This window comes from Drosophila arizonae, chromosome 2, assembly GCF_054131065.1.
Source record: "Drosophila arizonae isolate 15081-1271.41 chromosome 2, UAZ_ARI_1.0, whole genome shotgun sequence".
Lineage (NCBI taxonomy): Eukaryota > Metazoa > Arthropoda > Insecta > Diptera > Drosophilidae > Drosophila > Drosophila arizonae.
In genome coordinates, this window is record NC_142922.1 from 17,150,403 (window position 1) to 17,172,184 (window position 21,782).

Sequence of the window (21,782 nt, forward strand, 5' to 3'; positions counted from 1 at the left end):
GTATTGGTTAATCAATCGATTTATAAATTTTGTAGGTTACAATTAGCTTTTAATTTTAATTAAATTTGTAGTATTATTTGATATTAGTTGCATTTATTTATTAATTTTTTATTTTTATTAATTTTTTGCGCTTTTCAGATGTTTACCACGGCATCAATGGCAATATGTCGTTGGATAGGCGGGGTGAAATCGCCACGCCCCCGAGTCGTTACGATCTCACGCTGAGCTCCGACAAGTCTTCATCGCTCTCACGCTCTGAGGCGGGCACTTATGATGTCATTCAGGCTGAGATACAGCACGCCAAGCGCCAGGAACTGGCCACAGGCGTGGCCAGCGCCCATAACGGGCATAATGGCAATGGAGGCCAACAAATATCCATGTCAAGCAACGGCCATGATGTCGAGGCAGAGGTCAAGAAGCGCAAATGGCCAACCGAGCCAAGCTACTTCCTAGCCAAAGAGCTGCTTATGACGGAGCGCACCTACAAAAAGGATCTGGATGTGCTAAACACCTCGTTTCGGCAGGTGCTTAGCGTAGAGGATGTGGAGCAGCTGCAGCCGCTGTTCGAGCTGCTCGATTCGCTGGCACAGCACCATAATCTTTTCCTACGCGACATCGAGCACCGCATGGTCACGTGGGAGGGGCGTGGCAATCACGATACCCATCGCATTGGCGACGTTATGATGAAGCACATGGGCTCGCTGCCCATTTACGATGAGTATGTGCAAACGCATATGGATATCCTTCACTGTCTGAACGACATGTATGAGTCGGACCAGCGATTCCAGCAGATCTACAAAGAGTTCGAACAGCAGAAGATCTGCTATCTACCAATTGGCGAGCTGCTATTGAAGCCACTGAATCGCCTGCTGCATTATCAGCTGATACTGGAACGCCTCTGTGACTATTATGCCGAAGAGCATATCGACTATGCCGACTGCCAGGCAGTCTATCATCTGCTCATCCGCAGCACCAAGCAGATACGCGCCCAGCTGCCAGACTCGGCCAATTTTGTGGAGCTGTGCGAGCTGCAGCGCGACATTAGCTTTGAGCAACTAGTACAGCCGCATCGCAGACTCATTCGTCAGGGCTGCCTACTGAAGCACTCGAAGCGCGGCCTGCAGCAGCGCATGTTCTTCCTCTTCTCAGACATATTGCTCTACGGCAGTAAATCGCCGATCGATCAAAGTTTCCGCATACTTGGCCATGTGCCCGTCCGTTCGCTGCTCACCGAGAACGCCGAACACAACACGTTCTCCATATTTGGCGGACAGTGCGCCATCACGGTGAGTGCTGGCACCACCGCCGAGAAGACCCTTTGGCTGGCCGAGCTGTCCAAGGCGGCCGCCGACATCAAGAACAGACCACCAAACATGCAGTTGCAGCTGACCACACTCAAGAATTGCAGTGAGTATCACAAATGGTTTACAGGGCGTGGGCATATACTATGAGCTAATATATAGTATATACTATATATTAGCTCTGATTTCATAACCATCTTTAGCAACAGAGGATCAATATAAATTTCTGTTGAATTAAATACAGAGTCACGCCTATATACAGGTGTTCAGATTGTCAGTCTGTTTTTATATAACATTAGTTGACAGACCTGTTAATAGGAATATCATACTCTTTGATGCAATATGCTGTGATTTTTCTTCCTTTATGACGACTGAGAGAATACTCACAGGTTCTCTTTAATTATTTCTTATGGATGTGTTTATTATTTTAGATATATTTTCTATTTCCGTCTTCCGCTCAATTAAGAGAGCATTTTAATTAAGATAATTCTGTTTTGCGTAATCTCATGTTACTGTTTATCATTCTCTTTACTTCACCATTCAACATCTCTATCTTTTATCTTTCTCTACTCTCATTATGGCTGGCAAGAAAAGCACGCTGCAAAGCATCGTAAGGCATTAAGAACCCCGTAACTCCCTTTCTCTGTATGCATAGCCTCGATTTAAACTGATCTACCTCTCTCTGTAATTTTCTTAGGCTCGTCGGAGGAGGGTCTGGACATGCTGGGACTAACCAACGGCACAAACAGCCTGAACAGCAGTGTAGGTGGCGCAGGCCCCTTGACTCCGCAACAGCTTCAGATGCAGCAGCAAAACAAGACACAGCCGTCACGAAGCAATACCGCACTACACGTCTGCTGGCATCGTGGCGCCACCGTTGGTCTGGGCGATCATCTCATTGCGGCAGAGAATCAGCTGTCCGGCTATCTGCTGCGTAAATTTAAGAATAGCTCCGGCTGGCAGAAGCTCTGGGTGGTCTTCACTTCGTTCTGTTTGTATTTCTATAAAAGCTATCAGGATGAGTTTGCGCTGGCTAGCCTACCGCTGCTGGGCTATACGGTGGGTCCGCCCGGCCATCAGGATGCTGTTCAAAAGGAGTTTGTCTTCAAGCTGTCCTTCAAGAATCACGTGTACTTCTTCAGAGCAGAGAGCGCTCACACCTACAACAGGTGAGTTGACTTGAAGATGCCATCGACAATGAGCCCTATTAATGATTCCGATTTTGTTGCAGGTGGTTGGAAGTGTTGCGCAGCACTACTCAAACGCAAGATTTTAAGAACGTACACAGCCATACGTCCGGCAATTAAATTCAACTCTGAAATGTCCAATCATCATATATACAATTCTTGTGCAATTCCATGGAACAGCCACGTTGCATCACAATGAAGCTGAAGCCATCATAGAAATGCCCCTTAGTATTCCCTATACAAAAAAACATAAATCTATATATACATAACGTATACACCACAAAACAATTCCCTTTTACATATTCTACATACATATATACACGGCTTACGCATACGCAAAATAATTAAGTTAAGTTCACATTTCCATGTAAATAACGCCTCGTATTTTACTTGTATCTGCATTTTGTTCTATGTGCTGGTCTCTAATTTTACACTCTATATAGACACTTTGTATTTGTGTGTGGTTTAATATTATTATTATTGTCTATAGAAGTATTTTTTTAAATAACTTGTGTGTCAAATTATGCAAATTTTACAAAACAATTTAAAATTGCAATGGTTATAGTCTTACAATAAATAAAGTATATATAAACGAAGATTTGTGTATGTAATAAAATGCCTTACGACACTTGGAGTCGCTTTACAAAAAATCGAAAACGATTATAAAAGATGCAATAATTTTGGAAATCTTTAATTAATCACTAAGCTTAAGTCATTAAATTTAATAGATATTAACAAATTAATAAAAATTTGAGAAATAAAAATATATTTGTGATTTAATTATATAAAATTTTCAGAAATAATTGAATTCTCAACAGATAAAAAATATTTATATACTCCTCCCCTCCCCCAAGCCAAAAAGAAATTCCATACATGTTTTGTTACATTTTCCATTTATTGATATTTGAAATCTATAAGGTAAATTGTTATCATTTGCTTCATTTTGTTGTTTGCAATTGTTCATTTTTCTTGTGGTTTCTATATAATAGAGCTTTAAAAGGATCGCAATATTATTGATTACAATTTTAATATGTATTAAATTAATTAAACAAAAAAGAAAATCAACATGCTGCTATAGGGGATTATCCATAAAGATCTAGATGATGCTCCGAGCATCATCAATATCATCATTATCATTGTACGATATAATCATGGTCTAACACACAAAGTGCAAAAGTGGAGGGTCATAGCAAAAGGAACAGCAAGTTAAAAACATATTCTATAGAACAATCGATTGTAAATATACGCTTAATACTAAAACTAAGTAGTGGATAATGCCTCTTGCCAGCCAAGACACTAGAGAGTGTATCAAATTGTTACGATTTAGCGAGTTGCAAATGGCAGTTATGAGGTGTTTTAGAATCTAATAATTATGCATATAGTGGGGCATATGTGGGCGTGTGGGGAGAGGTTGTTACTTAAATGAATACCCATTGCAATGAGCCTCAATTCGAAGTATACAAACTAGGTCAACAACACATGGATTTACAAATAGGCTCGTTAGGATTGGTGTTATTTTTGTTGGTCACTGGACAGAGGCCGCAGCATTATGCATAAGAACATACAGTTTGAAAAATTAATTTGACAGCGCTTACACACAGTTTAGCATATCATATCATAGATCTGATCTTAAAGAGATTTTTGCATATATTGTATTTAATTTGCATGCTAACAACTAACATTTAATTGTAATTATAGTTTAGTACTCGGTAAATTTCACAACGTTTTTTTTTTTTTCTCTTTTTTTTCTTTTATTTTTGCCAATTAACTTATTAACCAATTTAGGTAGCTTGTGCGAATAATCATCATATTACATATTTGGTTAGCATAACGCTCGCTGGCGAAAAATTCTTTGATGCAACTAGATGTTCAACTAGGCAGCTTGCGAATTTATGTAGCGGATTATAGTCATATACTACGCTTATCATCTGTTCCTTAAAACAAGGCAAGTTTTAATTGAAATGCACACTCTTTAGTTTTTTTCAGTATTTTATCATGTAGACACAGCAATTAGATTATATATTATTTCTGTTTTAAATTTTTGCTTCGATTTTGGTTTGGATTAAACTGGGAAATGAAGTAATTTACGCAATTGTTCGACTTTTTTTAATCAGTTTTTTATTATTATTATTATTAATAACTTTTCTGCTGCTATTTCAATTATAACATTAAATTGTTGATGTTATCATTATTATTGTTAGCTTATGAGAGGCTGAGGAGATATTTAAATATCTATTGTTGACGCCTGAAGTTGTTGCGGCTTACTTAATTTTTTGTTGCTGCTTCAGTGGGTTCTTGTTTGTGTTGATGCTTTTGTCGTGTGTCTTCGATTAAAACAATTTGCCGAAAATATAAACTGCCTTGTTCCTCGGGTATATATATATACATATATATGAATATATATATAAATATAAATACATATATATATATATATATATATTGTGTTTGTGTATGCGTGTACGTATGTGAGTGCGCGGGTATGCGTGTCTGTCTGTATAGTGGGCCTGTGTGTATGAATGTGTGTGTGTTTGCTTTAGGCGCTGTTACAATTTCATAGCATTATAACTATTATAAATATATCTGATATTATTTAATGTAAACTTGTTTATATTATTGCATGTTGTTGTTGAAGTTGCTTTCTGCAAGTCGCTGTTGCTCCTGGCTCTGCTGCTGATGATGTTGTTGCTTTTGCTGTTGGCTTTAAAGTGGGCGCATGGCTAATCGATAAAACTTTGCTCCACACAGGCTTTCACACGCTTCTCATACTCGCGACGATTCTCTTTATACAGCTGGGCGGCGGTCGAGTTGGCCGGTGAATTGGGATTGGGATCGCTCAGCAGTGACTGAAATGTCAGAATACCATTAATATTACAGTTAATATTGGTTATTTGAAAATATCTAGTCGTCTTACCTGTATGGATGTTAAAATAGCTGACACATCATATGTGGGACTCCAGCGATTCTGCAATATATCCAAACATATGCCACCATCTGCATAAACATTTGGATGAAATACTTTCGATACGAATCGAACTGTTGGCGGTTTATTTGGATATTCTTCCGTAAATTCTATGGTTAACTTAAAGGTACCGTCTTCGAACGGTGTATCGTGTGGACCAAAAATCACAGCATTCCATATCATAATATTATTATCTGTTGGCGCACCCGAAACACCCGTTGGTGGGTCCTCCTGAAGTCTGCAAGTAATTAGAAAATGAAGTGTAAAAGATGTATTAAATATATACATATATTTAATGGTTTAGTGTTAATCATGAATGGGCAGCTACCTTAATAGCTGAGAAACTTTCCTGTAGAATCTGTATCTATGTGGAGCAAGCTTATCAGATATATTGATTATATTAATACATAAGTCACGTAAAAGAAGCTTAGATTAGTTGGGGAATATGTCTAGGTCAGCATAGCGAACGCATATTTATTCTGCACCGTCTCTAAAATTTGAACAATGAGAATCCAAGCAAAACAGGCAACAAAACGATGTGAGACGCTGAACAAGATGCAAATATATTATTGCTGCACATGAGTGACGAATCTTGTGTGGTCATATTTGTGTATATACATATATACACATATAGTATAAATGTGTCTACTCAGTCAAGAAGTGTCTTGTCATGGTTTTAAGATAAATATTTCCCCTTGGAGTCTGTTTTTCCGGCAATTGTTTACAATCAAAAGCTGCTTTAATGTGTGGGTTGCAATTTTCATTTTGTCGAGTTCATTGAGCGCTAGAAAGTAGATGCATATCGTATTTTCGATTCCGTGTGTCGATCTCTAAACAGGTATCGGGTATTTATTAAACCAGATCAATAGCCAACTGCCACACACTGAGTCCCATTCGTTGTACACTGATTCCCAGGCGCACTGTAGCAGACACCAGATACTATTTAGGTCAAGCATGCACACAAGGAAAAGGTAGACATGCACTTGTCTGTGCAACAGCTACGAGCTGAAAGAGAAGCACCAGCAACAGCGACACCGATGTCAGCTAACCGCGCCCTTCAATCGGCTAAATCAATACAAATGACAAAGCCCAAAAATGAAATCATCGATTTAACAACAAAAACAAACAATACATATTTGATATCTAAAATTATATAAATGGTAAAAATAACAAGGAAACAAACAAAAGCGACCACCGATGAATTTGATAAACAAACGGGTATTGCGGTGGGTGGCACTGGGTGGCAGAGATGACACAGTTTCTAATTATTCAAAACAACTTTGAGCTACCGTTCACAACTTTTATCTACGTTCCGATCAAAGTTTCTATTATATTGTTATTTAAATTATATATTAATAAAATAGAAATCAGACACGCACCCAAATCTATTGAGTCTTGCAATTTCTGCTGCCTTGACGCAGCCTTGACATTTACTTTACACAAGGAGGAATAACCCAACCCAGTTTTACTCCCCCACAAGCGTAATGTCCCTTATTCAATCAAGTACTTTCATAGTTGGGCAGGGAAATTTATAAAAAGTAAGCCAAGGGAAATGGTAAGAATTGAACCAAGTAATGAAATTGAATGGCAAAGCTACAACAGACACAACAGTGAATGAAATTCCAATAAGACGCTGCGCTGCTCTGCTTTGCTGAGCTCAGCAGCAGAGTATGAGTCAACAAGGTTGCGAGTGACGAAATGTTTTGAAACAGTAGAAAATCAGGATGAAGATAACTTTCTTTTGGGGGCAAACGGGAGCAATAATTTGATTATGGTTGCTCTCGTGCTTTCTGCTCTGATTGGCAAGTGTTGCTGTTGTTGTTGCTGCTGTTGATGTTTTGGCTGCGACGCAATTGCACAAACGGAAAAAGAATTTTTTACATTACGCTTTGCATTTGTTTTTTTATTCTGCTTTGCGCAGATTTGGTTTACTTGTGATTTCTTTTTGTGCTATGCTTCAAAGTCAAGTGTCAAAGACGCAAGCAACATAAGTATGTTGTTCTTGTAGATACTGTTGTAGTAGTCTCACAAAATAAAAAGCAGTGAAAAAGGCAACGTACCAACATACACACAAAGTCACACTTGTACGCAGGTCACATACACACATGCACAATTTGTATTTTGGCTGCGCAAACTTTTCCACGGGCATATGTACATACGTATATATATATATATATATATATATATGTATATAAATAATGATTGTGTGTGTATGTGTGAGCATACATACACACATATGTCGACTCGTTTCTCCATTTCATACCAGAACTGTCGTTGTGTGTGTACTTTTCTTACCTTTTAAAATCTCTCATAAGACGTCTGCGTGCGGGTGTTGACATGTTCTACAACGTTACTACCACTTGTGTTAAATGTTAACTAGAACGTTTAAGCAATGCGATTTTTTATAAACAGAAACAGTGAAATTTTGTAATTTTATTTTTAATTGAGGGCACTGAGCAGCGTAAGAAAATGTATCGATACTTCGCACATACCCAACTATGTAATGCTCGATACTCGATATCTAAAAGAGCTGCCAGCTTGTTGCTATCGCGATACGATAACACGATACTGTCCACTTAACAGAAGTACTCCACTAAATACAAAACTTTACTCCACACTTAACACTAGTGACAGTTCTTCCTTTCTGTATGCCTTTAATATATTAATTTGTGTCCGCAATAGAGGCAACTAGCTGTTCTTACAATAATTTATTAAAATAAATTTTTTGCTTCAAAGGGAAGCTCTGACATTTTCCCCAATTATTTAGCGTTAGCTGTTAATGACTGTCCTTCTAATGTAAACTTATACAGTATGTTAATTCTTCCCATTTAACATTTCCCTGAAGATGAAGAAAACAAAACAAACTGCAAGGGCAATTATTGCGGCAAAAATAAACAGACGCGCAGAACAAGTATGAAATTAGATTTTTTATAAAGGGTGATATATAAACTATAAGCTATAAATTATTAATATTTTTTGAGTGATAATGATAAGTATGTCGAACAGACAATACTATACTTCCAACAAATTTACTTGTGCTCCATTAAAGTTTATTTATGAATTATATTAACACTAACATTGAGAAATTAACTGTATCACAAGTAATAGCATATATGTAGAACATTAAACATGCCATTTTTCATTAAACTGGAAAGAGTTCATTGTAGGTAAAGTTCTCCAGGATTTTGGTGGCAACTGCCCGGAACTTGATCTCCAATGCACGAGCAATGGGCGCTATCACTTCATTCGTGAATAACTCGAAGTTGTCATTGATTGTCTGATTGATCACATCACCCAATACTTTGTCGCCATTGAAGAGATTTTCCAGACGTAGACGACCCTTACCCGTGCGTATCCTCAAACCAAATTCCTTCAACTCGAAATAATCAACGTCGTTGACGTTCTTAATGTCGTAAGCGATGCGCACGTAGGCCACAAAGTTGGTAAAGTTGCCCACGAATGGCCCGTTGCCTTTGATGGGCAGCGCCAGTATATTGCCATTAATATCATATTGACCCTCTCCTTTCAGTAGCGGCAATATCAGCTCAAAATCGAAGCGTTTGTTTTGTATGGAGGCGCGCATTTTGGTTATCTCAAAGTTCGACGCACCGTAGACACTCAACTTCTTGGCCTTGACTGTGATGCCACCAGAACCACCCTCTAGTATATTCAGATCACCAATGTAAAGTGGCTCCAGAGCGGGCACATTGATTTCCTTGATGCCATTGCCCAAATATGGACGCAAATTGTGAACACTTTGCTTTACGCATTTGGAGAGCTCTGGATCGTGGCGATGGCAGATCTGGATATAGTCCGCTAAAGGATTGAATATAGAGTTAGGGTAAATATATGCATATGATAATAAATGCTAATTAAACTCACGCATATTTGATGCGAATGTGTAGCCGATGCAGCAGAGCAAGAAGGTGGCTGCAATGATTCTGGACTCCATTTTAGACTTCCCTGCAAAGAGAGAGATTATTAGCTTTGGCATCAACTCTTCGAACATGTTTAATGTTGACACCACTATTAAGCCTATAAATTGTGTCTGTCCGCCTACCAGCTAAACACTTTTATTAATGCCCGTTCATTATGGGTTATGCAAAGTCATTAGACTATTATTAGGCTTATTGACGTCACAGTAGCTTTATTAATTTGATAATACTTGACGATTTGATTGGCATCAAGCGCATTTACCAGGTCTCGCTTAAGTACAGCCCCCAACAATAGAATTCATATAATTATGCATGTCGCTGATTCTAGACGTTGTTAAGAAAGCTATACAGTCCCTAAGTAGAATGAGTTTTGGCGTCGCAATTCGCTTGACTTCATATTTCTGTCTTGCATCTAATTATATATTTCCAGTGTTAATTATTGGCCATAAAATTAAATAGGGAGCACGCTCACGAGTGTCTGGTCTGTGGAGCTTGTGAGTTGGGCTCTACAGGGGCCTAGCTGGGGCCACCAGACGGGTCGCAGGTTGCGGATAGCGAACGGCCTCATACCAGAGGTTAGCTGCGAATAAGTGCAACTTCCCACAAATAAGCAGTCCCGGACAGTCAGCGGATGCGTGCCGGCTAAGCATCGCATCGGCAAGGCGCTTGTGCTGCCGCCTTCTTAGAAGCATAGCTGCACACAGTTACACGCACTCACACCTGGGCTGGACTAAGGTGTCAGTCGACCCGTGCCGAGAGTCAACCCGGCTGGGGGCCCAGGTTCAACAAAACTAGCCCAGTTTCAAACGGAGAGCTCAGGCAAGTGGCGATCGCCTGTTCTATGCAGCCTTGCTCGGGTATTGCGGATCTCTGCCCGGGTCGACCTGTCTCTCTCTCCGCAACTCGTGGGAACAAAATACAATGAATTCAAATCAACAAAATCCAAAACGGGAGTTCGGTCCTCCAAATCAAAGACCAAGGAATACAACTGGCTTCGCTAGAGGAGGAAGAGGAGGAAGAGGAGCTGGATCAATCAAGGGCAACCGCTTAAAAAATGTCCAGCAAATACAGCCACAATCCGGCACGTTCGGCGAAACGCCAACGCCACTGGTAAGCAGAAGACCTGCACATTTTTTCAGACCCCATCCAGCAAAAGCTACCAAACTTGATAAAGCCAAAGCCACTCGCATATTAAAACGCAATGCTTACGCACCGATTACTGAAGATCAGGCCTCGTCGAGGCAGGACTATTTTAAAATTCAAGAGGATATCGCTTGGGCAAGAGCTGTGTTGCCAAATTTTGAAGTTGGCTCTGTAAGCCCTCATCAGCCTGTGGATGCTGAGCCCATACTGGAGACATTGATTGTTGAAGTTAGGAATAAGGCAACAACGCGAGAGCATGAAGAGCTCGGAAGAACTGATGTAGAGTCTGCAGGCCATGTAAGCCCCTATCATTCTGACGAGTCTTCCGCGGCAAAGCGCACCAGATCTAGTGAAAGCCCCTTAAGATCTTTTGCAGCAATGGCGAGAGGACGACAGATAATTGGTGTCATTGATAGCAGCCAGCCGGATGGCAAAATTCCTCGAAATCAATGGTGCTGGATACAGGCCGCTATGGCAGCCGTTGCCCTAGAGGTATTGCGAGATGACCCAGGACCGCCGCCCTCATGCATGGACATCGGATGGTTTCAAGGGACTACCAAGCTGATAGCCTGCGACAATGAGCGATCTGTCCTGCTTTACAGAGCTGCGATTGCCAAGATTGGCGAAGTATACCCAGGAGCTCAGTTGGAAGTGATTGATGTGCAGGACATACCATCGCGTCCTTGGGCTACAGCTTGGCTACCGGAAACGCCATCCGAGTCCAATGACATTCTCGAATTGCTAACAAGATTCAACCCGAACTTGCCGACAAACGACTGGAAGGTTATTAAAGCGATCAGGTTCAGGGAGGCTGCCATGGAGGTCATATTTCAAATCAATCAAGAGGCAATCCTTTACCTAACAAGGTGTGATGGTCTATTAAGCTATGGCTTCAATAAGATCCACATGAAATACTACGCAACGCCATACGAAGCGCTCTCAGACCTAGAAGCATTTGCAGCGGCTGTCGATCCACCCAGTGATGATGAAAAGGAAACCACCGACGGGGCTTTAAGTGAGGAACTATCCTCGGAGTCCGAGTGCGAAGGCAGTCGCCACAGCCTTTAATAGGTAATACCTAATCCAAAACCAACTGTTAAGCTAAACTTAGGCCGCGATTTTATAAGCCATTGCAGAGAATAAACCAAACTGAAAGACCCACTAGGCGTTAACGTTAAATAAAGCCCATGCTATGGTAAACTGCAAACCTTACTAAAGTTAAACATTTTATTATTCTCGATGGGGTTCACTGTTTCTAAGTGCAGTTTGTTTTAAGGTATTTATAATTTATTTTGAACAACACACTCGCGAAGTCTTTCGAGAAATTTTAATTAAGTTTTTCTGTTGACTTTTTTATTTTTTAACTATGGTTTAAAGTGAATTATTGTAAAACTTATTTTTCGAAGAAAATGTTACTAACGTTTAATATATTTATTTAGTTTTGTTGATTTTTCGTTGTGAACTGAAGACCGTGTTATATAGTTGACTTGAGTTGCTTTTTGTGTGTTTGTTGTTTTAGTAACCGTCTACAGATCGTACTGAATGCAAAATTGTTGAGGCGTTCGCGTTTTATAGCAAAGCATTGACGCTTCGATTTACATGAGAGTTGCTAGCGAGCTTAGAACCGGGCAACGTAGAACCCCAAAACACGTTGACAATGCCCGGGCCAGAGCAAGTGCGGTTGCGGGAGCTGAAGGCAGAAATACGCTGGGGGTTAATAGTGAGAACGACATGTTAAGCGGCTGCGGGTTAATCATAATAATAATCTTAATGATCGCATTCACACAAATATGTTTCTCTGTGTGCGCGTGTGTGGCAATACCCGGCCCACAGAAAAAGCTACAGTCAGGCTATCCAGTTAAGCTATAGCGCGAGCTGCCCCTCTTGGTATACCTTATATATAAATATATTTAATTATACGATTTGTTCGATTACTTTCATTAATGTTGTTGATTTTTTGTTTCTCTCTCTTTCAAGGCACTTAATTTAGAAAATTTTTAAACAGGGGCCCTCGAGTCGTGTTGACAATCCGTCGAGCTTTGTTTTAGAAATTGCATCGCCTGTCATCGGAATATTATATAATTTGACTGGAGCTCGGAAGGCAAGACTGTGACTACGGGTACGGTTACGGCTGACATGGTTCACTGCGACAACTGATGGGCGTCCCATGGCGTCTGTTATGGCTAAAAAATTGTTCAAGCACACGCAAATGGACGAGTTATTATAATTAGATTATACATATGAAACGTTAAGGAAAAGCTGTTTAGGCGTTCGAGTTCAATAATTCAAGTGCGAGTTGCATTCTTAAAGAAAGCTAAAGCTGTTTAAGTAATAAGCGCACTGGTCTTACACATACTAAGTTATGATATTTCAAGAAAACACTTGACTTTTTGAGAAAGAATAAAAAATGATCCAAAATATAAGACATTGCTCTATCTTTCCTTGACTTCTGGCAACATTTTCGATGTTTCGCTTTGTAATCGATCTAAATAGGTGAGAAAGAAATATATTCACGTATTGTGACTAAGATTTTTCTTTGTCGTCAGCTACCAACGTAACACATTCTTTTGATGGCATATTTTCATGTTATTTAATTTCATTTCACAGTTTTGCATTCATTCATAATGTCGAGACCTTCAATTTTCATATCGACCCTCCCATTGCCGGCGACCTAATGACAATAGCGAGCCAACTCTTAACCTGTGATCACAGTTATATAATGCTGAAACAGTATTAAAGCAGAAGCCACATTTTATAGCGGAAATTAAATAACCAGCGAATTCATATAATTTTTGACACAAATAAAGTATTCACATGTTTTAGATTTACATTCGTATATTTCGTATAGTTGTTTATTAGATCGTTTATTTTTTTCTTGGGTGAGTTTGTGTGCAATAAATTAATGCTTAGCTATTATATAGTACTCTTCGGACGCTAAATTGAAAAGAACTAACTAATTTAAATTGATCCATTCATCTAGCGGTATTTTAGCGAACAGGCGATCCATAAAGTTGCGTATGACGAGAGTCAGCTTGGTGCGAAGCGCCGGCTTCATTTCCTTGAGCAGCTCCTGGGAGTTCGAGTTGATGAACAGATTGAGAGCGGCCTCTGCAGTGGGTAAATAATTTTGAACTGAATCTATTGGCAAATTAAATGAGGTTTACTCACGTATAACTGTGTTGCCGTTGGCAATGTTATCTACGCCCATCTGTATTTCCTTGACATTGAAGTCCATTTTGACCGAGTCGGTGGTCAGATATGTGCGTCCATCGGCGGCCTCATTGGCCAAAGCCTTGAAGTAGATCTTGGCCTTGACACCCTCTTTAAGGTGGAAGTCATTTTAAAGGATTATTTGGTAGTCAATGCTGCTCTACTCACCGTATTCGCCCCAGTAGTCGCCAGCACCGGAGGCCTTTACCAAGATCAGAACACCTGTGGATCGATATTGAGCCTTGACGCGTATGCGGGGTATTTCACATGTCAGCTGGAACTGCAGCGAATCCAAGTCGGAGCTGCAAGTGACGGATGACAATGACAGTGATAATGACACAATGATGATATATGAGTTCAAGCTACGGCTAGATAGATACAAAACTGCTATTTCATTGCTGGATGTGCTAATGCATTGGCATTTTTTGTCATTGTTGAGCTTCTAAATCTTAATTCAATGTCGCAGTCGTGTGTGGCAGCTAACTCCACCTCGACCTTCGATTCTGGCACAGCCGACAATTGACAGACTCGCGACGACGAAACTGGTGCAAGTTACACAAAAAAAAACCTGTATTCTCTGAGAAATATTCAGCTGCTCGTTCTAGATCAAGCTGAGATAGGAAATATTAGCTACAGTTGAAAAAATATTTAAGAAGAACACTTTTTAAAATGTGATCTAAGATGTGGAATACTTTGGAATAGCTCCAATTTTCTGAGATGAAGTTCTCTGGTTCAGTTTACTATTAATTCTGTTCTTCCCCCTCATTTCGCTTAGTGTAATTTGGCAAGCTGCAACCCCATGTTGTATCCAAAATCGAATTCCAAAAGTGAATTGCAAATGAAACCGGCTGTTGGCAACTTGGTTGGCCGATACTACAAGAGACTACTAAACAAATTGTTGACATAGAGAATCGCTTTGACCCACATTTGCTTGGCTATCGCCCGCTTTTGCACTCGAAGCTCTTTAGATGATTCGCTGCTTCGAGCTATGTAAATGATTCGAAGTGCTTTGCTAAGGGTATATCAATTTAATTTTGAGTTGTGAGGCGCACAGAACTTTTTATTTCATTTAAAATAACCTGGCCCATCCATACAAATGTTATTATATCCATGACCACACTTAAAGGACCGCTAATAAAATCAAGCCTTTAAGTCATATACAATTAAGAGCTAAATTAATCCTGGGGCTATGAAAATCGTGCACGAGTAGTTTCTCTTCAGTGAGGGCATCAATACTTCGTCTAACCGAATGCACAAGTTCTTGCTTGTATAAGCAGCACTTGTTAACGGAATATTGTCGTGTGTGCTTGGAGCAAATTGTTCAATCTATTGCTTGCGGCTAGGTCAAGGATTTAATGTTGCATAATCTTAGAGTCGAGGTTGGTTTCGAGCGGGCGTCACACATATGTAGATAGCCCAAATTGTTTTTATCTTTTCGATTACTGCCATAAAAAATAGTTGACATGTAATGGGATTTCGTTTGGGGGCTTGATTCACTACTTAAATATAATTGAGCTTAATCCCAATTATGAAAATTCTCACTAAACACTTACTCAGAGCTTGACACATTCATATTCCATTAATATTCAACGGTTATTGCCCCAATCGACAGTTCCACTAATTGCCCACCAACGTGCGCTTCAGTAGAACTTACCTCAACGGTAATTTATGATCTATATTTATATCGATTTCCCATTTGCAGTGAATATTGAACCAAGCCCCATTATATATGGCAATTGCGCGCTATGAAAAGTCCAGAAAATGCAAACGATTATAGGAAATCAATCTCCCTCTGCCAAAAGAAAGATGCATTTAAGAGATGTAGAGAATGAAGATATGAACCAAAGACACTCAAAATCCATAGGGGGCTTACTCATAATTCTAGCAAACAGCTTTTCAGACCGCAATTACGAGTGCACGTTGCAATCGAGCGAAACTGACCGCACAATACTTGTTGAAGGCGCAAAGGTAACTAAATTGATTCAATATGTTAATTATTTGTTGATCGGCAGACCATATATGACAATGTTTATGGTGCGAGATTCGCAGCACCGAATACTGAGTTATATATTTTCTTACGAGCTCCTAATCTGCCCAATTTTTTTGCTTAGGCTTTATCAGTTCCAAGTCTTTAGGTTCAATATCATAATAAGTTTTAAGGTACACCCCATGAAGCTTTTCGAAAATCTTAACCTTATAATGCAAGTATATTTTGAAAATTTTGAATTATTCATTTGAAAAGGAGGAAGGCTACCAAAATCAATATGCTCACTTCTCTTCGTGAAGGAGTATACAAATTGCATTCATTAAAATACTTCTTAGTTGTGATCGCGTGTCAGGCAAATGCTCAGAATGTCCGACTGAGCAAATGAAAAACGATGCGAATATTTTAAGACGGAAAGAAAACAATATTTGTGATACGCAACTGTTAAATACTCTGACTCTAATTTGTAATTTATGAAATTTAAATTGATCAAGAAGTGTGCTTAAGAAAGGGAAAAATGTGTTTGCATGGAGAAACTCAACTGAGGCTTCTACTAAAATTGTTGTTGTTCTCTTCTGCAATAGAGTATCACAGTGGAGTACATTGCTTAAATATCGCGTTAGTCAGGGTCAAAGCAATAGCAAAAAGCGCTAATACGTACTGATCACAGTGCAAGTATGTTAAACGTGACCCCACTTTAAACCTAACCACATAATGTGTCGTATTCTCCAAATAACTGACTCACTGAGCAACATATGACGATCGCAGCGAGAGAAAACTCTAAGGTAAGGGAGCCAATAAAAAGTATCTATTCTGGGATGAGGAATGTATACCTACCGGACATTTGTAACAGTTATATTGCTAACGCCAAAGGCTTGGATATTGCGGAAGAGTGCACGATAGCCATCCGGGCCGCTGCCCAGCACAATGCCAATCTCATCGATAATCACGGGCTCAATCTAGAAGAGAACGTGTGGGAGAGAGAAAGAGAATGACTAGATATTTAGTTTATTGGTAGTCGACTCGGAGCTTACCTCGTAAATATCCAATTCGGGTATGCCCTTCTGTAGATAATGCACCAATTTGTTGCCGCTGTCACGTAGACACTCATTGATAACTGCCTCGTCGCGTGGGCATTGCTGCAGATAGTAGGCTGTAGGAAATGCAGAGAGAAAGAGAGAGAGAGAGAGAGAGAGATCATAAACAATTCGAAGAGAAAGAGAGGGTGAGTATCACAATTCAGGAAGCAAGAGTGAGAGAGAGGGTAATACTGAGCAGGACAGTGTGACCAGCTGCAACTGTGAAACGCTTCCCAGTTCAATGTAGTTTCTTGCCCGCTTGTTTCTTAGGTTATCAACTTTTGTTAATTGTCTTTTGTTTTCTGTATTTTATTTTGTTTTTTAATGCGTTTTTCTTCAAGCTGAAACTATAAACATTGTGCATCCGAGTGAAGCGAAATAATTGCAGCACGGCTCGCAAATGCGCTTAGTTCAAGTTCGCGCAGTGCCGATCCACACCGGCGGATAAGATCAATCCCAGGTAAAGGCGTGAGCATGCTTAGTAATCAACTTGTTATTGCCTGGCCACATGCCTCGGACAGACTTGATGTGACAGCTTTATTGGTGGGTTTCATTAACGTCTAGGGTATAACTGTGTGTCTATATTGCCTATCCAGATGGGGCATGAACTCAAATACATGAAGCATTGGCTTCAGAGCTACCGAGTATTTAAATTAGACTAATCGCTGCTAGAGCATTATCTAATACTCTTACCTAGCTTCAGATGATTTGTTTATCATCGTTTAACATCTTCATAAATCATTAACTGTTTACAACTAGTCAGATGAAATATATCTCGGTAGCTTCTACAGTCTGTGCTTTTCGATTTGTATGCTTGCTAATATCCTGATAGTTTGATATGCTAGTAGATGAGTTAAGATTGGACAGTAGTAAAATTCTTTAAAATGTACTTTCTTGCACAAATCTAGAAGAAATATTACGAACGGAACTACTAGTTAGGCAGAATCCATGAGAACAATGCTTATCTAGTATATACGGATATACATATCTGCATATTCATATATAAATTCACATATATAAATATTTGCGAATATAAGGCATGGCACGTCTTATTGGAGTTTAATTCTAAGAATAACATTTATATGGCTTTCTAAAAACAGCTTCGTTTTATAGCTGTGGTTTATTAAGTGCGCTCTCAAAAAATCTTGATCTCAGCTGCGATTAAATTATATTTAGCAATTTGAATGGGTCTGTCATATGCCCTTTGCCTTTAGGGGATTTTTACTGGTAGTTGAATAATTCTTGGAAATGTCAGCTCCATGTCTGGCGCTAACTTTCGATGTGGCTGCGCACGTTTTGTGCGTGCAATTAAAACCGAGTTGAGCGTCGTTTAAGCCAAGTTATAAGCGACGTGATCGCCAGCATAGCTTGGGCCCCTCTTTAAGGACTGGAAAGCGCCGATAGAAAGCTCGATTTCTTGCGAGTTCCTTATCTATTGGAATTCGATATTTGGCAATACTCACGCTGTTGCTGGGCCCAAATGGCGCCCACTGTGGACAGCAGCAATACTATTCCAAATTTGTGGCACATTGTTGTTGTTGTTGCTGTTGCTGTCGGGTGTTTGGTCGGTCTGCATGAAAGTACAAGTAAAAATAAATAGTTATGAGTGTTGTTTCACTTTTAGTTGGGTTTCATAATTTATTAGCACGTTTCTTTCATGTTTCATATGCTAATTTCTGTCCGTCTGTGGCCGTTCGTCTATGCGTAAGAGCGAAAGCGTTTCAGAAGATCTGAAATTTCAGCGCACACACACAATAGCACACACGCACACAAAATGGAACATACAGTGTATATAAATTTCACTCTGCCCTCGAAATTCTAGCGGGCTCCGCTCGTATGTGGGTCAAAGCGGACCAGTTCGCTGCGTTTCGAGTTATTTTGTTTGTTCTTTCTCGCTGGCTGACGATAAAAACAGAATTGAAACCGAAGTGAATGAATTGCTTTCTTCTGAAGGTTGCTGCTGGTTTGCTTTCTTTGCGCCGACTGCCGTCCAACTTTCACGCGACTTGAGCGAGGAATGAGCCAGCACTGCATTGGACCAAGCCATTTAACCAAAAAACGCAACCAGCCAGTCAGCCAGCCAGCATGGCGGCTAAAAGAAATGAGTCGAGTCGAAAGCAGAGCCGAAGGCGTACGCAAAGTGCATTTCAGCAGCGAACAAAGGCCACTAAATGGGGCCACACCTACCGCCCAGCACATGCAACAGTGTGCAGGGCTTGGGCTTGGGCTTGGGCTTGGGTTTGGGTCCGCGACTTGAAGGTTAAGTTCATGCCGTGAGCTGTTCGGTCTTTGACTTGGCCTGGCCTCGCGAGGCTTGGTGTGGTCTGGCGTTTTAAATCAGCGTAATGATCCGTACCGTGAATCATGAGCTTCATTAGCCCAGGGATTAGCTGTGCTTAGTCCTGCGTGCCGTGCATGCAGCATAGTTTCTATATCATCTCTGCGGTCGGAAACTATTTTTATGCCTTATGAATAGGTGGCAATTTGTGCCTCTTTGTGGCCAAGCAGGTGAGCAATTAGACTGGCTCAAAGAGTGCCTCTCTGAAAGGTCAAGTGCTGGCATTTGCCATTCGCCACTCGCCGTATTCCGTTCGCATTGCACACGCTCCATGCATTTGCATGCGAACAATAAGAGCAAGCAAAAGGCTCTTTCATTGAATACAACAAATTATGCTGTTGCTTGGAAAGCCATCAATCACACTTATTTATGGCGAATTCCTTTGACACGCCCCCATCCAGAGAATTGTAATTTGAAAAGGCTATAAAGAACTTCAAGAACTTTATGCAAACAATGCCCAAAGCGTGTGAGGTGCATTTTAATTACACAATTGCTGCTCTTATATTATGAAGTGTGTTTCATTTGTTATTGTATTATATAATATTTGTGAATAAATGTATATATACAATTAAAATCACGATGAAGAAAGTAATATACTGTATGAGCTCGCTTTTTATATCGTACTACCAAATTAAAAATCCGTTGCATACTTTCGAGCGCGCCTAAAAAAGTCATCAGCCGATACAGTCGCGGCATACATATTAGTCCCACTGCACATGGCAGCTTACAGGTTTTGATGGTTACGGTCAAGGTTATTTTTATTGTTCATTGTGCTCATTGCGTTTCGTTTACATTGTTGTTGTTGGAAGTTTCCCTGTAGACTGTCTAGTCGCAGTTGCTGAAGTCTCTTCTGCCAAAGTAAAGAAATGGGTTAGCAAATATATTTATCTAAATACATATATTAACTAGAATAAACTAACTTCAAATGCGAACGCATATGATGACCTTGAAACTTGCACTTCCTTGACATTCTTGCTTATAATATTTTGCGAATATGCGTTGATTCAATTAATAAGAATCGTCTACTGAGCTGAGAACTTATTTATCCTAACGCTTCCACGCTTCGAAACAAGTTTCTATAGATAGCTAATTAAATCAATTTTTTTTAGTTAATTGCAGCCTATAAAATTCCAGTTTTCTGGAACTCGTTCCTTTAAGTTATGAATAACTTTAAAAGTCTACAATACTTAGCTGACTCCACTGTTTACGCTTTATTCTGGTTATAATTAAGTGGATACTTTTGGTGATTTCTTGGAAGCATTATTCTGGGAGTGCTGATGGAAATACTTATGTACATATATGTAGTCCTCTGATGTGCCGAGAACAAAGCCGTCTAATTATTTAAATAACAATGCGAGTACTTGAGACAATGGTGTGAGAAACGTTTTCCTGTACCATTTACTATTTATCTATTTGCTCTGGCTCCTCTTTAAGTATTTCCCACTATTGTCATAAGCCATATTGGTATGCGTATTGTGCGGCACGGGCACTCGTAAACAAGCTCACATTTATTATGTGCTAGAATCGACTGGGGCCTTTGTATGCGTATGCATTGGCACTTCCCCAATCTGTATTTGTCAGGGCCATTGTAAACAGTTTAAGATCAGAGACAGTCAAAGATCAGAGAGTGCAAAGTTAGCCTACTTGAGTCCCGTATATATCAGAGAGTCGATGCGAATGGGGTCTCGACTGGAACAGCTTCGAAAAGGTTATACCAAGCAAGTTTCGCTACAGTCTTAGTAGCTCCATAAACTTATAAACTATATAATATAGATTTGATATGGATCAGAACTAGTTTTGACGTCAGAGAATCAACTATTTTTATCTGCACATGGCGAGCGCCAATTATTGTATAATATATAGAGAATTAATGGTACTTAAATGTGTTATTGAATCTGCGCTTCTATTGTATTCAAAAGTCTTGTATATACGACTTTGGCACAGAAATGGTGGAAAGATGTCGAGAGTTTACAAATTATAGATATCAATTAGTTATTGTGGCTAGTTGTGCAGAGGTCAGTGGCTTATGGGGAAGGCTGTTCTGCTGTGCAGTTTGTCAATTGCTGAAAGCCTGTTGAGCCGTGACTGAGATTTCCCTCTCTAGTGTACGTACGTTTGCAACGAAAAATATTCTTAGGTCCATAATGATGTGCATTTGAGCACATTTCAAAAATTAATAACAACAAAAAAAAAATTAATGTTTTATTCTAAGCGAGCTAAGCAAAAATTTACAGCCCATTGCGAAAACTGAAAATCTTTATTGCTCTTTGTGGCACTTGGTAAATAAGCAGGCAAGGTAAATAGAATCCAGCCTTGCTGCACGATCGCTAGATACCCTTTAGCCCAATTTATTATTGTACAGCAAACAACAATAACAATTTGTTCTGCTTTACCTACCGACTTTTTAAAGATGCTATTCATAGATGAGTAATATCTTTCGACGCTGTTAGCCAATATACCCCATTGCGTCCATTTACGCTGAGTACAATAGCAATATTTCGGGCAGACACTGCGGCGAAGATTTCAGCTGAAGAGTGAGGCGGAAAAGAGACCTTTAGACACATTTACTAAACACCACCTAGCAGTCGGCAACTCACATAGTCATTCAGTCAGTCACTCAGTCAGTCAGTCAGTGAGTCGGCGTCA

The 21,782-nt window shown here is 39.8% G+C and overlaps 5 protein-coding genes across 6 annotated transcripts in view; 2 read left to right on the top strand and 3 right to left on the bottom strand.

The window, feature by feature from the left end:
* Positions 1-5,596, top strand: part of Cdep (Chondrocyte-derived ezrin-like domain containing protein) — a 39,862-nt gene extending 34,266 nt beyond the window's left edge. The window contains exons 11-13 of the mRNA XM_018018695.2: positions 139-1,407; positions 1,999-2,470; positions 2,533-5,596. Coding sequence (XP_017874184.1) covers positions 139-1,407; positions 1,999-2,470; positions 2,533-2,608 — 1,817 coding nt within the window. The 3' untranslated portion in view covers positions 2,609-5,596. The remainder of the gene's footprint in view (positions 1-138; positions 1,408-1,998; positions 2,471-2,532) is intronic.
* On the bottom strand, positions 3,365-7,964 carry Ubc6 (ubiquitin conjugating enzyme 6). The gene is made up of 3 exons (XM_018005044.2): positions 7,743-7,964; positions 5,400-5,685; positions 3,365-5,331 (listed from the first exon to the last, which is right to left on the bottom strand). Exons 1-3 carry the CDS (start codon positions 7,784-7,786, stop codon positions 5,206-5,208), a joined length of 456 nt encoding a protein of 151 aa, XP_017860533.1. The 5' UTR covers positions 7,787-7,964; the 3' UTR covers positions 3,365-5,205.
* Positions 7,965-8,475: 511 nt separating this feature from the next.
* On the bottom strand, positions 8,476-12,086 carry Jhbp3 (Juvenile hormone binding protein 3). Its single transcript, XM_018004999.2, has 3 exons — positions 11,946-12,086; positions 9,330-9,410; positions 8,476-9,263 (listed from the first exon to the last, which is right to left on the bottom strand). The coding sequence occupies exons 2-3, from the start codon at positions 9,397-9,399 to the stop codon at positions 8,590-8,592; spliced, it is 744 nt and encodes a 247-aa protein (XP_017860488.1). The 5' UTR covers positions 9,400-9,410; positions 11,946-12,086; the 3' UTR covers positions 8,476-8,589.
* LOC108612024 (uncharacterized) lies at positions 9,148-12,948 on the top strand. Of its 2 annotated transcripts, none has more exons than XR_016268585.1 (3): positions 9,148-9,288; positions 9,813-12,412; positions 12,503-12,948. XR_016268585.1 is itself a non-coding variant. In XM_018004908.2 (3 exons), the coding sequence occupies exon 2, from the start codon at positions 10,304-10,306 to the stop codon at positions 11,591-11,593; it is 1,290 nt and encodes a 429-aa protein (XP_017860397.1). In that variant the 5' UTR covers positions 9,148-9,288; positions 9,813-10,303; the 3' UTR covers positions 11,594-11,596; positions 12,503-12,948. The 2 variants fall into 2 exon arrangements, 1 of the variants encoding a protein (XP_017860397.1); XM_018004908.2 differs by having other exon boundaries at positions 9,813-11,596.
* Positions 12,949-13,342: 394 nt separating this feature from the next.
* Positions 13,343-18,835, bottom strand: Jhbp2 (Juvenile hormone binding protein 2). Its single transcript, XM_018005010.2, has 7 exons — positions 18,584-18,835; positions 18,262-18,368; positions 16,754-16,872; positions 16,557-16,678; positions 13,904-14,037; positions 13,694-13,846; positions 13,343-13,633 (listed from the first exon to the last, which is right to left on the bottom strand). The coding sequence occupies exons 2-7, from the start codon at positions 18,326-18,328 to the stop codon at positions 13,479-13,481; spliced, it is 750 nt and encodes a 249-aa protein (XP_017860499.1). The 5' UTR covers positions 18,329-18,368; positions 18,584-18,835; the 3' UTR covers positions 13,343-13,478.
* Positions 18,836-21,782: the final 2,947 nt, after the last annotated feature.

Coding starts and splice junctions, on each gene's coding strand:
- Ubc6 (XM_018005044.2), bottom strand. CDS start 7,786: ATGTCAACACCCGCACGCAGACGTCTTATGAGAGATTTTAAAAG. Junction 5,686..7,742: donor CTTATGAGAGATTTTAAAAG/GTAAGAAAAGTA, acceptor AATTACTTGCAG/ACTTCAGGAGGACCCACCAA. Junction 5,332..5,399: donor CTATTTTAACATCCATACAG/GTAAGACGACTA, acceptor CTGACATTTCAG/TCACTGCTGAGCGATCCCAA.
- Jhbp3 (XM_018004999.2), bottom strand. CDS start 9,399: ATGGAGTCCAGAATCATTGCAGCCACCTTCTTGCTCTGCTGCATCGGC. Junction 9,264..9,329: donor CACATTCGCATCAAATATGC/GTGAGTTTAATT, acceptor TCAATCCTTTAG/CGGACTATATCCAGATCTGC.
- LOC108612024 (XM_018004908.2), top strand. CDS start 10,304: ATGAATTCAAATCAACAAAATCCAAAACGGGAGTTCGGTCCTCCAAAT.
- Jhbp2 (XM_018005010.2), bottom strand. CDS start 18,328: ATGTGCCACAAATTTGGAATAGTATTGCTGCTGTCCACAGTGGGCGCC. Junction 16,873..18,261: donor CATTTGGGCCCAGCAACAGC/GTGAGTATTGCC, acceptor CATTTCCTACAG/CCTACTATCTGCAGCAATGC. Junction 16,679..16,753: donor CCGAATTGGATATTTACGAG/GTAAGCTCCGAG, acceptor GTTCTCTTCTAG/ATTGAGCCCGTGATTATCGA.